At 39.7% G+C, this 12,568-nt stretch overlaps 1 protein-coding gene across 1 annotated transcript in view; it reads right to left on the bottom strand.

The window, feature by feature from the left end:
• The window catches only part of PREX2 (phosphatidylinositol-3,4,5-trisphosphate-dependent Rac exchange factor 2), a 218,188-nt gene that overhangs the window by 158,740 nt on the left and 46,880 nt on the right, over positions 1-12,568 (bottom strand). Inside the window, exons 2-3 of the mRNA XM_014939649.1 lie at positions 401-472; positions 204-326 (exon numbers count right to left, since the gene is read on the bottom strand). Of these exons, the coding sequence (XP_014795135.1) occupies positions 204-326; positions 401-472 (195 nt within the window). The remainder of the gene's footprint in view (positions 1-203; positions 327-400; positions 473-12,568) is intronic.

Below are 12,568 nucleotides of genomic sequence, written 5' to 3'. Positions count from 1 at the left end.
CCTCCCCTTTCTGTTTTGTTTTGTTTTTTTTTTAAATGACAATAACCAGATTATTGAGATGACCTCAAAGCACTCTACATTATGCAATCAAGTCATATTTTCTTCTCATGACTATGTACATTCGTCATCATGACAGTAATTAATAAATACAATTAATAACTGGAAAAAAAGTGAAATAAGGCTGTAATAAAAAAATAACATACATAATGAAGAAAGCAGGTTCCAACTTCATGCTGTGCATTAGGTTCTGGCTGCAAGCACTCCTCCACCAGGGACAGGAAGTTTTTGTGAACTGCAAGAATATCTTCAATATTTGAAAACAACATCTGCGAAAGAATAAAACATACATAAATAAAACATCAGATACAAGACAGAAGAAATATGCAATTAAGAGACTAACCTTAACTGTCTCTTCTGTGACATTTTTATCCACTTTGGCTGCAGCACATTGGATCATTCGGTGAAGGAAAGCCTGCATGAAACAAGACAAATAAGGAAAAAGATATTTCAGGAAGTCTTGAACAACTTTTGGCAGTTTATGTTTATAATTTGTTTCCCAAATTTCTTATGCTTTGGATACAGAGTCACATCAAAATATTATTCGGCATCTAAACCAAGTATTTTATTTATAAAGCATTTAGCAGTCCTGTTATCCTAACATGACATAAAACCTTATCTACATAGAGTTAAAAAGAGTTAAACAGTGAAATATTAATGAAGCTGAGAAACTGAACGTTCTCTGAAGAACCACTTCCACCCTGTGTTCATGCTACAATTAGGCATGAGCAAAATGAGTAATTTTCAAAACCTTGCTCTAGCACTTTAGAAATTGACTACAAGACAAAACTGAAATAAGCCGCTAATTTCTAAGTTAAATCTAGTCAGGAAATATGATTATGGAATGTAACTTTTACCATAGTAATCACAAGTAATTTTTCTGATGTATTAATAATCAAACTTATTGTAAAGTAAATTTGCTTAAATAACAGCCAGTTGCACCTGGTTTTGTTTAATGAAAATGTTCATGTTCACTCTTCCCTCTACAGGACCTCATCCTTGGGGATCAAATGAGAAGTTAGTAATACCACCAATAAATTACCAAAAGAGTTACGTTTTCTTATATTTCACATTCAAGAACTGGAAACAACAAGAAGAGATGAGCAGCAAGTCATTCCAAAAGAAATAAATTATATTTAACGTACAAAGAATATAATTAATTTTTATTAATTCATTCCAAAGACTTGAGCGCTTTCTGAAAATATCTGCACGCTGTAGACTGAAATCTTACATTGACAATTCTTCCCCCAGACACGCATATTCTTTAGTCATTAAAAACTGGCACCACAAGCGCACAAATGTCATGTCTTTCATAACCATTTAGCTCCAAGTCACTGTGCATTGTACACTGTACATGAACTCATCTAAATTCTGGCGTGGTGCAAATTCCATAAAAGAGGCAATAAATAACCCCTGTGTGGAAGGATGGCAGTCACAGCATCCCTTTTTTTCCCCCCTCTCTGCTGGGACTCAAACATTTTCATTCCCCAGCAGTGATCCTTCCTCTGCTGAAGAGGACTATGTAACTGGCATTACACATTTTTATTACTGAAGAGACAAATCTAGTTATCCAGGACATAAACAGAATTAAGTTAGGAATATTGCCAGCACACTGTATGTTTCATATCACTCTGTTTACAGTGATGTAGATTTTCTACTTCGTTAAACCCCTCTTTTTCCTGACTATTTAGGCTTGCTATCTAATGTTTTATGGATGGTAAAAAAATGACGTTGATTCACTTGCAGCAGTTAACTGTCGGTGGACAACAGCCCTTTATACCTCTCCTTGCTGTGCATATCCAGAGAGGTGGGTTATGGCAAATTGACCACACATCGCCTGTACAGTGCACAACCAATCCCACACAGAGCCAGAAAGCCTGTTTATGACTCTAAATTCATTTTTTCGAAAGTTTTCACTAAACCAGCCAACAGTGTTAAATAGATTTTAGAACGGAGAGGGGAAAGGAAAAAAGAAAAAAATTTCACAAAACTAGTTCTGAAACTCATGTCTGCTTTTACTGCCTGTAATCTCTCTCTGTTCACGTTATTTCCCCACAGACCAAACATACCGCTCACCCACACTTATGTTATCCCAGAAGATCTCCATTTCCTGTAACTGTGAAGGAAGGTGAACATTCACTTGGCTGAGGGGGAAGCAGAAAACGAGCTGGGAGCTGGGGCATTAGTTATTCTCGAGCGATTCAAGACGCTGGCTGAGAGTCACGAGGTCAAGAGCAGTATAACATCAGCTGCAATAAACAGAGCTGTCTGTCCCAGACCCCACATCTGCAGAGGTTATCAGAAACCGAACAGAGGAAAATATCCAAACCCTCACAGAACCCAGACACGTCACTAATTACATTGGGGAGGCCTAGGATGACTTCGGCCTTTTCCAGCCCCTGTGTTACATTGCTGTACTCACACTGTAGGGGTAGCGTAGTCACAATGCCAGTTTTTTTCCTAAAGACTTGCTGCCTGTTGTTCCCATCAATGCAGATTTGCTTCCTGAAAAAATCATCATGCTATGTCCCACAGATCTATGGATGCGACCATTGGAACCTTTCAGGGCACTTACACAAGAATACCATGAAGCTGCATGTATCTCCAAGTAACTGAAAAAAAAATCTCATGTTTTCTAGAAGAGTGGGGTAAGAGAATTCAGGGGAGAACATGTAGGTAGACACTTCCATCCACCTGCCACCAAGACCCATCCTTGGTGGTCCTCACCCAACTCCCAAGTGAGCAACAATGAAACCTAGGTTTCTATGATGCCAACTCCTTGCCTAGAAGGCAGAGACACTGCTGACTCCATACACACAACACCTCTGCTCCAGGACTTTGCCAGGGAGAACAGACAGTTGTCATCAGGCAGGAGGATGGAGAAGTAGTTGCTTCAGTTACAGCGTAAAATATCTATTTTTCCATAGTCACAATGCTGGATTAAGGTTGTCTTTGAACTTGTAATTAACACACATTAGGTCTGAGGGAGAGATGGCTATTCAAAAGATTCCAAAATTATTCAAACACCAATTGAGGACAACCGAGAACTTCAAAAAGTAATGACCTGCTTTTTCTTTGTTTATGTCTAGACACAGTCTTAAGGAGGTCTGAGGGAGAGATGGCTATTCAAAAGACTCCAAAATTATTCAAACATCAATTGAGGACAACCAAGAACGTCAAAAAGTAATAAACAAAGAAAAAGCAGGTCATGTGTAGACACAGTCTTAAAAAAGGACCCCAACACAGAAATTACAGACCTTATGAGGAAAATATATAAGGATGGCCAGAAACTACTCAGGCGTTGACATCTGCTGAGCTAAGAGAAAAGAGTTTATAGAAGTTTTTTGCAGATAAAGTACATAAACTATTACTAACCATAGAAAAAATGCACCTGTTAAAAAATAAATAGAAAAGTAAAATGGACAACTCAGCCAATTTATGAATCACTAAAGAACCGGACACACACAAAAAGTCAGAAATTCCCCTGAAATAGCGCCCGGTGCTTTCTGAAAGTTCCACCATAACTTCAAGTCTGCTGCTCAAAGTCCAGAGTCACTGCTGAGCCCCACATTACATGAAGAAGTATTACAAATTGCAAAGACACAGCTAAATGACCCCTGCTACTGGGCTGAGCAAACAACTGTAGCAATCAATTTGCACTTGTTATTTCCATGCTCATAAAAAAACCCCAACCAACCAAAACCCAAAAACCTGCACCCACCCAAGGAGAAATATCAGCTCAAACTTAATGCAATTTCATTTATCAGGCACACAAATCAGTAAATCATGACTCGTTGTTTCTCAGAGTATACTACACGTCTTGCTGAAGTTACCTTCAAGATTCATCTGTACCAGTGCAGATGTGCCTTAGCACAACATCAAGCACATGGAATAACACATTATCTCTCTGCATGCCCAGATTCCAGAACCCAAAGAGTCATCCTCAGCTTTCCTAAGGATTTCCAAGTGGATTCCAGAGTTCCTATCAACCTTCCTTCAAATCCTAGTTTTCTCAAGGAACAGTAAAGCCATAGGGTTTAAACATAACATAATTTTCCATTTTCATCTTGTGCTACCAGCATTCCTGGAACGTCGCTATAGCACAGGGATTCACCCTTGCGGCACCAAAAATGGAGATCTGCTGCCCCTGGATCTCTCTGCCAGCCACACTCTGATTTCACAGAATGGTAAGTGTTGGAAGGGACCTCTGGACCATCCAGTCCAACCCCCTGCCAGAGCAGGGTCACCCAGAGCAGGTTGCACAGAAACATGTTCAAGGGGGTTCTGAATGTCTGCAGAGCAGGAGACTCCACCACCTCTCTGGGCAGCCTCTTCCAGGGCTCTGCCACCCTCACAGGAAAGAAGTTTCTCCTCATGTTCAGATTTCCTGAATTCAGAGTTAAGAGACCTCCATGAAACATTCCAGAGGAGAATGTTGGCTGGGTGTCAAAAAGAGCAGTCTGAATTTAGAAGACCAGATGAAGCGGAAATATAAAAGAGAGGATGTTTGTTGTTTACATTTTAAAAAATAAATAAATAATCCAATTTTGTTTGCCAGCTTTTAAAACTGTCTGTGGAAAACTTTGTCATTCTAGGAATATCCTTGAGTGACTCCGATTGCTACAACCCTTGCCCCCGCAAAGTCTGAAATTCGAATTACAGACCTAAACTTCCTCAAGCATCCTTCTGGAAACTTCGTTATCACAAAACGGCATCTAAGTGATCAGCATATAGCTGCTTCGGAGAAGGAAAAGTAGTGCTCCAAAATGCTGAGAAAGTTCTAAGCGTGAAGAGGCACATCTTTAGAAGTTTGACGATCTTTAGAAGTTTGATAATCTCTATTTCTGGTCATGACTCAGGGTCTCTGTGTGACTTTGGGAAGGAGGAGAGTAATTCACCTCTACCTTAGAGAAATGTGACAAAGTATTACACAGAACATTTGGAGAAGATTCCATATTAATAATATAGATGAAGATAACTAAACCCTTTTTAGCAGCTGTGTATTTATCACTTCCAAAATATTTTTACACTTTCTGCTCTAGTCCGTGTTCTAACTCTTTTACCCTTTGCTGTAACACACTGCAGGGAACACCGGGACTCAAAACTCAGACATAAAGACTGAAAATCCAAATTCAAAGAATTATAAAAGAGTCTGTTCTGTGTGCAAAATAAATACTAATGCATTTCTCTGCCCTTTTACGAGGCAGCGTGTGCAGAGAGAAGGCACACTGAGTTCCTGTTACAGGGGTTTTACTTCTGGTCTTACGAAAAATAAAGAGTAGTGTTGTTGGTTTGTTTGGTGGGAGTTGTTTTTATTTTTTTTCCCCCTCTATAGTTGCTCTGTGTGGTGTTGGGAAAAAAAAAAAAAGAAAGAAGAAAAAAAAAAAGAAAACCACCACTGCTACAGACACAGATAACACAAGAAGCTGCCAACAGCACAAATGACTCCTCTGACATCTGGAATGAAATCAGGGAAGACAAAGAGGTCTGCCTGCAGAAGGTTCCCAGGGCACAAAGAGTTTTCTCTTTCTCCACAGATAAGAAATTAAGTCCTGAAATTATGTCAGAGCACCTGGATCACAAAATATCTAACTATTTTTCTGAAAGCAATCATCCTACTTCTGTGAGCCTCGAAAGGAATAGTCTTTTTTGTTTAAAAAAAAAAAAAAGATTAAAGTTACTTTTTTTTTTTCCCCACCACATTATTTTAGCATTGTTTCCACCCCTAAATCTGTACTGTCATAAACAAAACCAAGGTGGTCTGCAAAAACATATACATTTTTAATAAGGTCATTTCCTGTTTATTTTCACTTTAGGAAAACCACTTCAACTGAAGCATCCAACATAGTATATTGAAGCCTAGTGAATAAAGCTAGAAAGATGTTTTGTACATTAGAACCTAATAAAATTTTATTTTGCACACTGTCAAAAGACAAAGTCCCGAAAGAAACCCACAAGGAAAGTGTTCATATACTACAATTTTTCCAAGTGTCTACGATAGTAGGCTTATCTTCACAAACATAGAAACACAAAGATTAAATTCTTGTGGTTTTTATGTTTTCTCTTTAAGTTCTTAGTGTATCTATAGGCATCTGGATGGTGGAAAACATTTTGCTTGTTTCGCACTGTTCAGAATGATTCTAGAGAGAACACACAGACCTATACTAGGGAAGAAAACCACCCGAGATTACAGAGGACAATCCAAATGTATTTTCTTATCATATTTTCTTATCATTTCATCACAAACAGCAAGGCAGTATTTTGCACATCAGCCTGAGTTTCTGCACACTCTAATTAATGCACCTCAGATTGCAGGTCCCAGAAGAACACCACGCCGGTTCTGTTGATGCACTTTTCCTTTATTTTGCTACCAAAAAAAAAACCCCACAAAAAAACCCCCCACTATTTCAACAGAGAAGACTCTGGCAGCAATAGCAGCTGTGGCAGGCACCATGGGCATCCCCTCCCCTTCCCATTAACCTGTGCCAGCAGCGGTAGCCACTCGGGCTGGCTTCTGCTTCAGAACAAAAGACTCTTCTTCTCTCCCCAGCAATTCACCAGCTGAGGCACCACCTGTTTCTCCCATCTCGCCTGCAGGAGTGGATGAATCACAAGCAGCAGAGAGAGCATCAGCCAAGGTCAGAATACACAATATATTCCTTCCCCCTCCTGCACCCAGAGCCACTCTCAAAGCTGCCTCCAGACCCTGCTGCCTGTAAGGACAGGGGAATAGACGGACCACATCTGCAGTACTTCCCATTCCAGCCCTAATTTCCTTTCCACAGCTGACCAAGCTATTTCCTTCTCCCTTCCTCTGACCCAAAGGGGCATCAATCTGCCTGAAAGTCCTGGCTCCTTTCCCTAAAGTAAACAAGAACGCAGAAGTAAACACACACCCACACAAAAATGACTGCGCTGAAGAAACGTGGATCTTCATAACCCTGCTCATAAATGATGAATATACTACTGCCGCATTTTGGGATAACCATAACCCTTTCTTCATCGTGTATATATTTTTGTTCTCTGCTAAAGCTGTTTTTTAACATATCAGAAAACTTTTTTTCCAAGAGAAGAGCAAGAAAATAGTTTCCCACCTTGTCCTGTATCCCGATCACCTTTTCCGCATTTCCCTAGTCACTGACAACATTTTTCCACATTTTACTGCACATCTTGTTCATGCTTTCATGCCCACTGAGACTCCTAACTCAGTTGCCTCCTTTGACGAGGAAAGGCCCCTGAACCAATCTCCCCCACCTCTATAATCACCTCTCTGAGCCTTGACTGTGCTTTCACTTTTGATCCCATCCTTCCTTTCAGCTCCATCACAGCTGAAAGCAGGAGATTTATAGTCAAAGTCCAGTGCCCCTCAGCCAGGCGGGAAGTCAGATGTCTCCACCCTCTTCCTTGTACTGAAGCCACTCTCAAAAAGATTTAGTACAGCCTTTTCCTGGCCCAAATCAGAAGGTATCTTTCCCTTTTCTTCCCAGATGTCAAGAATCCTATCACCACCATCTAATACCTTCATAGTGGGAAGCTGGTTTTCTGAGGACTAGCTATTGCACCTCGAGTGCTGTGTCCAGTTTTGAGCCCCTCACCACAAAAAAGCCATTGAGGTGCTGGAGCGGGTCCAGAGAAGGGCAACAGAGCTGGTGAGGGGTCTGGAGAAGAAGTCTTATGAGGAGTGGCTGAGGGAGCTGGGGGTGTTCAGCCTGGAGAAAAGGAGGCTGAGGGGAGAACTTCTCACTCTCTCCAACTCCCTGAAAGGAGGTACTTCCCTAGTAGAAGTTATAGGATGAGAGGAAACGGTCTCAAGTTGCCCCAGGGGAGGTTTAGGATGGATATTAGGAAAAATTTCTTCACCAAAAGGGTCATCAAGCAGTCTGCCAGGGAAACGGTTGAGTCACCATCCCTGGAGGCATTTAAAAGACATGTAGATGTGGCACTTAGGGACATAGTTTAGTGGTGGACTTGGAAGTGTTAGGTTAATGGCTGGACTCTATGATCTTAAAGGTCTTTTCCAAACTAAATTATTCTATGCTCTTGCTGGTCAGTGCAAGTTTGGCTGATGAATAGCGATGGAGTTACTCACACGGGCACAAATAAGATCATAGAATCATAGCATGATTTGGGTTGGAAGGGACCTTAAAGATCATGGAGTTCCAACCCCCTGCCATGGGCAGGGACACCTCCCACTAGACCAGGTTGCTCCAAGCCCCATCCTAGTGAAGGCTTCAAGGTTGCTCAAGGCCTCATCATGCCTAAGTGAATTGCCACATCAGAGGCTGGATGTCAGGCTGGCTCTCAAAAGCTGCTGCAAGCTGAAGCCAAGTGCTAGAAGAAGCCACTGCTAAAAGACCATCTAAATCTCTTCTTGATTAAAATACAGCTTAACAGGAGCTTTAGAAAAAGGGCACGCACTGTCATAAGGGATGAATACCCATCTGCAAGCTGAGCCGAAGGCAGCCTCTGTCTAATATTTTTGGCAAACATTTTAGGCAACTAAAGTTGCTGCTAACCAGCGTTTATGCCAATAAACACACCAACAGGTTAGATTCTGGTCTCAGCATCACCAACCAAGAGTTTTTGGAAGGGCAAGAGGAAAGGCGGGATTTGCCTGTCCCACAGGAACCTTTGAACAGCCCACTGGAATTGCAACAGATGAACCAATAAAAATAAAAAATGTTTCCAGCATGTTTGTGAAGTAGTACAAGATAAATCTTTATTGCATTTTGAAGACTCCCCAATAAAGAAAATGATACTCTGGATTGAAAAAATGTTCACGTGTACGTGGAATTCCCTTTGATAACACATCACATGGTCCTGCCGGTGCATTTTACAAAGTGAATAATACAATGCTAATCATACAGCTGACCTACTATCACTCAAGTGGGAATGGAAAAGACATGACGTCTATAAACAAAGTTTACCTCTCATAAAAGTCAGCCGTTTCCTGAATTTACAGAACACCAGGTTCTTACTGGGAAATCTCCATGAATTCAGCTCTGTTCACCACCAGCAAATCAAAACAAAAAACTAGGAAATCTCACAGCAATTGCAGATCTGGAAGTAACAGCGTGTCCCTATTAAATTGCAATCATAATTAGAAAAGAATTCATATGTTTGAGAGCTTAATACTTCATAGTATAGTTTCTGCTCTTTTCATGCAGACATGTCTGGTTATTCTAATGAATAAAAATGGTTTTCTCTTGAATTTGCATTTAATTTTTACTCCAAAAATTATAACTTTTCTAAACATTTTTTTTTAGTAAGAGAACACCAGTTCAAAAGAATTCCACATTTTCAAATTATTTTGGAGACAACTTTAAAATTCTGCATATCAAATTTTATTTCTTTTTAGCTTAAGCCACCTCATAAGCTCCAGAAAGTGTAAAATGGTCAAGATGAGAAATACATTTGTCACAAATTACCCTTTTGAAAGACTCTTTTAGATTTTCTGACTCAATTTGAGATATAATATTTAGAAATCTTGAAAATATTGCAAGAAAGTAATTTTCTGCTAATCTCCCTTCTTTATCTTTCCAAAGTTCATTAACAAGTTTGAAAACAAGTCAGAGTCTTCTATGACTCCAATATATCTATCAGAATTAAGAGAGACATAACTTTTATCACCAATTATGAGAAACACATCACATCTTCACTTTCAGAATTACAATTTAAAGCTTTTTCAGACTGCATCTAAATAAGGGAAGGAAAGCTGACACAGCATCAGTGAAAATAAATTATTAAGTCCTTAATGATAAAGGCAAGCAGTTAATTAAAAAAACCAACTGCTTTACATATAAATTGAGAAAGCCTGAAACTACTGACAGGTAATCATAATGGAAGCCCACCAAACCCTTTTTAAATGCTCAGTTTTTAACACATAACACTTTTTTTTTTTCTAATATTGGATTGCACAGTCCTTAACTGCGAGTTTATTTAATGCTTAATGTGGTTAGATGCTAATTAGGAATTAGAGCGCTTGAGAATTCTGCATTTTTTATTGCCAGAGTTGTATAAATAAAGTGTACTTCTCAAACACGATTCAGTGCCAATTCTGGCTGCCATTTGTATTTGCACACTTGTGCCAAGAAAAACAGGGAGCAGGAAAGAGTATGAAACAGCAGTTTTGTATCCCAATCCCAGTTCTTCACAAAGCCGTGAGGGAAGCTGTAGTGAGTCTGGCACTTCTAAAAAGTGCAGTCCTGATCACAGGAAAAAAGCAGAAACATCCCATTTAAGCTTTTTTTTTTTTTTTCCCCAGTCAAGAGAAACCAGAACGCTTCCCTGCATAAGGAAACCTCTCATGTCTGAAGTAGGTATCCCTAATTACTATCACTTGTCATTTAGATAGATCTTGGGATGATCAAAGATCAAACAGTACAAAATTAATAGGCTTATATGCAACGATGCCTCATTTCGTTCAACAACCACATCACATTTCCAAGTCTTATTAAGACAATAGCCTTATTTTGGAAAAACCTTCCAGACAACGAGATAAATACTCGGGTTTCTCCTATAAATATGCCAAACTGAGAATCTGAGAAATCAAAAGACATCCAGCTCTATACCATGATGATGTAGCTATTTAAATGCATTGTGAAAGAACTTTTATCTTCAAGGCAAAATAAGGTTTTAAGAAAGTTGTATTAAGAAAATTAAGATGCTCTTGGCTTCTGAACTCATTTCAACCACTAGTTTAGCAACACAGACAGTACTGCAGAATTATTAAATAAATACAAACTGTAAGTCATAGAAAGGCCCTGAATCCCAGACCAAAAGCAGGGCTTTACTATTGTCAACAAAAGCTAGGGTAAATAAAAAAAGCATCATAGAGACCAAAATCCCAAGAGATACAACTGAAATAAAAGTGAATCCATGCTTTTACAGTTATCCCAAGCATGCCTACCTTTGCCCAGTAATGACAACACATGCATATAACAATGTCACTATTTGAAGACTAACATTTGCATTTCCAGATTCATCTGAAATAATTTCACCAGAGCAGTTTTCATATGTTCAATACCTTGGCTACACTCACATGCTTTCACATTCTGCAAACTGTGGGGGAAAAAAACCCCTTACAATCTCATATATAATAAATCCAAGTTGATTTGAACTCCAAGAGGATACTAACCCACAACCTCTGCACTGGACTTAGACATGTAGCATTAACTATAAATCAATTCAATTACAACTTTGAAGAAACTACATGCCACAACAGCCAAAGCAGCCAGAATTGTTATTAAAGTGGGCTTTAGCGATAGCCCCCATGAAGAAAGCTGCTGAAGCAATCTCCATGAATTTGATCCTTAATTTGAAATCTAAGATGCCATACCCCACACTTGGGATCAGAAGAACCATTCGGACCACAGATTGTCTTAACAGCGACCTTCCTCCTATGCAGACACGTAGAGCAGTTAATTTTTGATGCAAGTCTTCAAGGGCATATTTGAATTCAGGTAGATAAACCAAGCCGAAGTCCTATATAGCCTAGGTTTCCCTGAGAAGCTGTGGCTGCCCCATCTCTTGAGGGGTTCATGGCCAGGCTGGGTGGGGCTTTGGAGCAACCTGGTCTGGTGGGAGGTGTCCCTGCCCAGGGCAGGGGGTTGGAACTCAATGATCTTTAAGGTCCCTTCCAACCCAAACCATTCTATGATTCTATATTCCCATCCAGGAAAATGACATGGGTTTGCAGTTTTAAATTTCTTCTTCTTTCCTCCCCTTTTCTAAGACTGTGAGGTTCTCAAAATTTCATTGGAAAACTGGATCTTCTTCACAAGAGAATTCAAACACAGAGAACAGCATCTCTTTGCAAATAGGGCAGAAAGCAGTTTCAGCTCTAATGTTTTTTCTCTATCCAGCAATGAATTTAGTGACAGGCTACTTTTGAACATAGTTTTAGTGGTAGTGGTGGGTATATAAGAAAACATAGACATGCACTTGCTTACTTAGATGTAAGAGAAAAATTTACAGAAAGAATTATACGTGGTTTTGCTGTACCTGTAGTATAAAATGTCATCAACAAATACAGTCCTACTGCAGTTGTATAAACAAACTTTCCATTTTTAATATTTGTTAAAGCTCCAAGCTCCTGCTATCACTCCTAGTTTTCACACTTTAAAATTTGTAATGAAATGTAACACTGTGATCAGAATGACCCCCATGCTCCCAAGAGGAGGAAAGACTCTACAAAGCCCAGGCTGCACTAACTGTTACCACCAGCAGCTTATCTAGAGCCTGCACCTTACACCACGTTTTTCAGATGTTGGAAATGAAGCCAAATTAAAAGGGTTTCTCAACGGTAATGGGGTGGTCTTGTCAACTAGTCAATGAAATCTTCCTGGGGCAGCCCACAACACTGAAGTCACTCATACCTGGTAAGCAAGGCTGACCAAAGCAATTCTCTCCAGCACGCCTGACCAAAGCCATGGTAACTACTGAAGGCATGAAGGTCTGAAAAAAAATAGATTCAAAGAAGGAACCCACAACTTTCTTATAAGCAGCTCAC

This window comes from Calidris pugnax, unplaced genomic scaffold (assembly GCF_001431845.1).
Source record: "Calidris pugnax isolate Ruff unplaced genomic scaffold, ASM143184v1 scaffold5, whole genome shotgun sequence".
Classification (NCBI taxonomy): Eukaryota; Metazoa; Chordata; class Aves; order Charadriiformes; family Scolopacidae; genus Calidris; species Calidris pugnax.
Note: the sequence above shows the minus strand (reverse complement) of the source record. Positions and strands in the feature narration are given on the sequence as shown.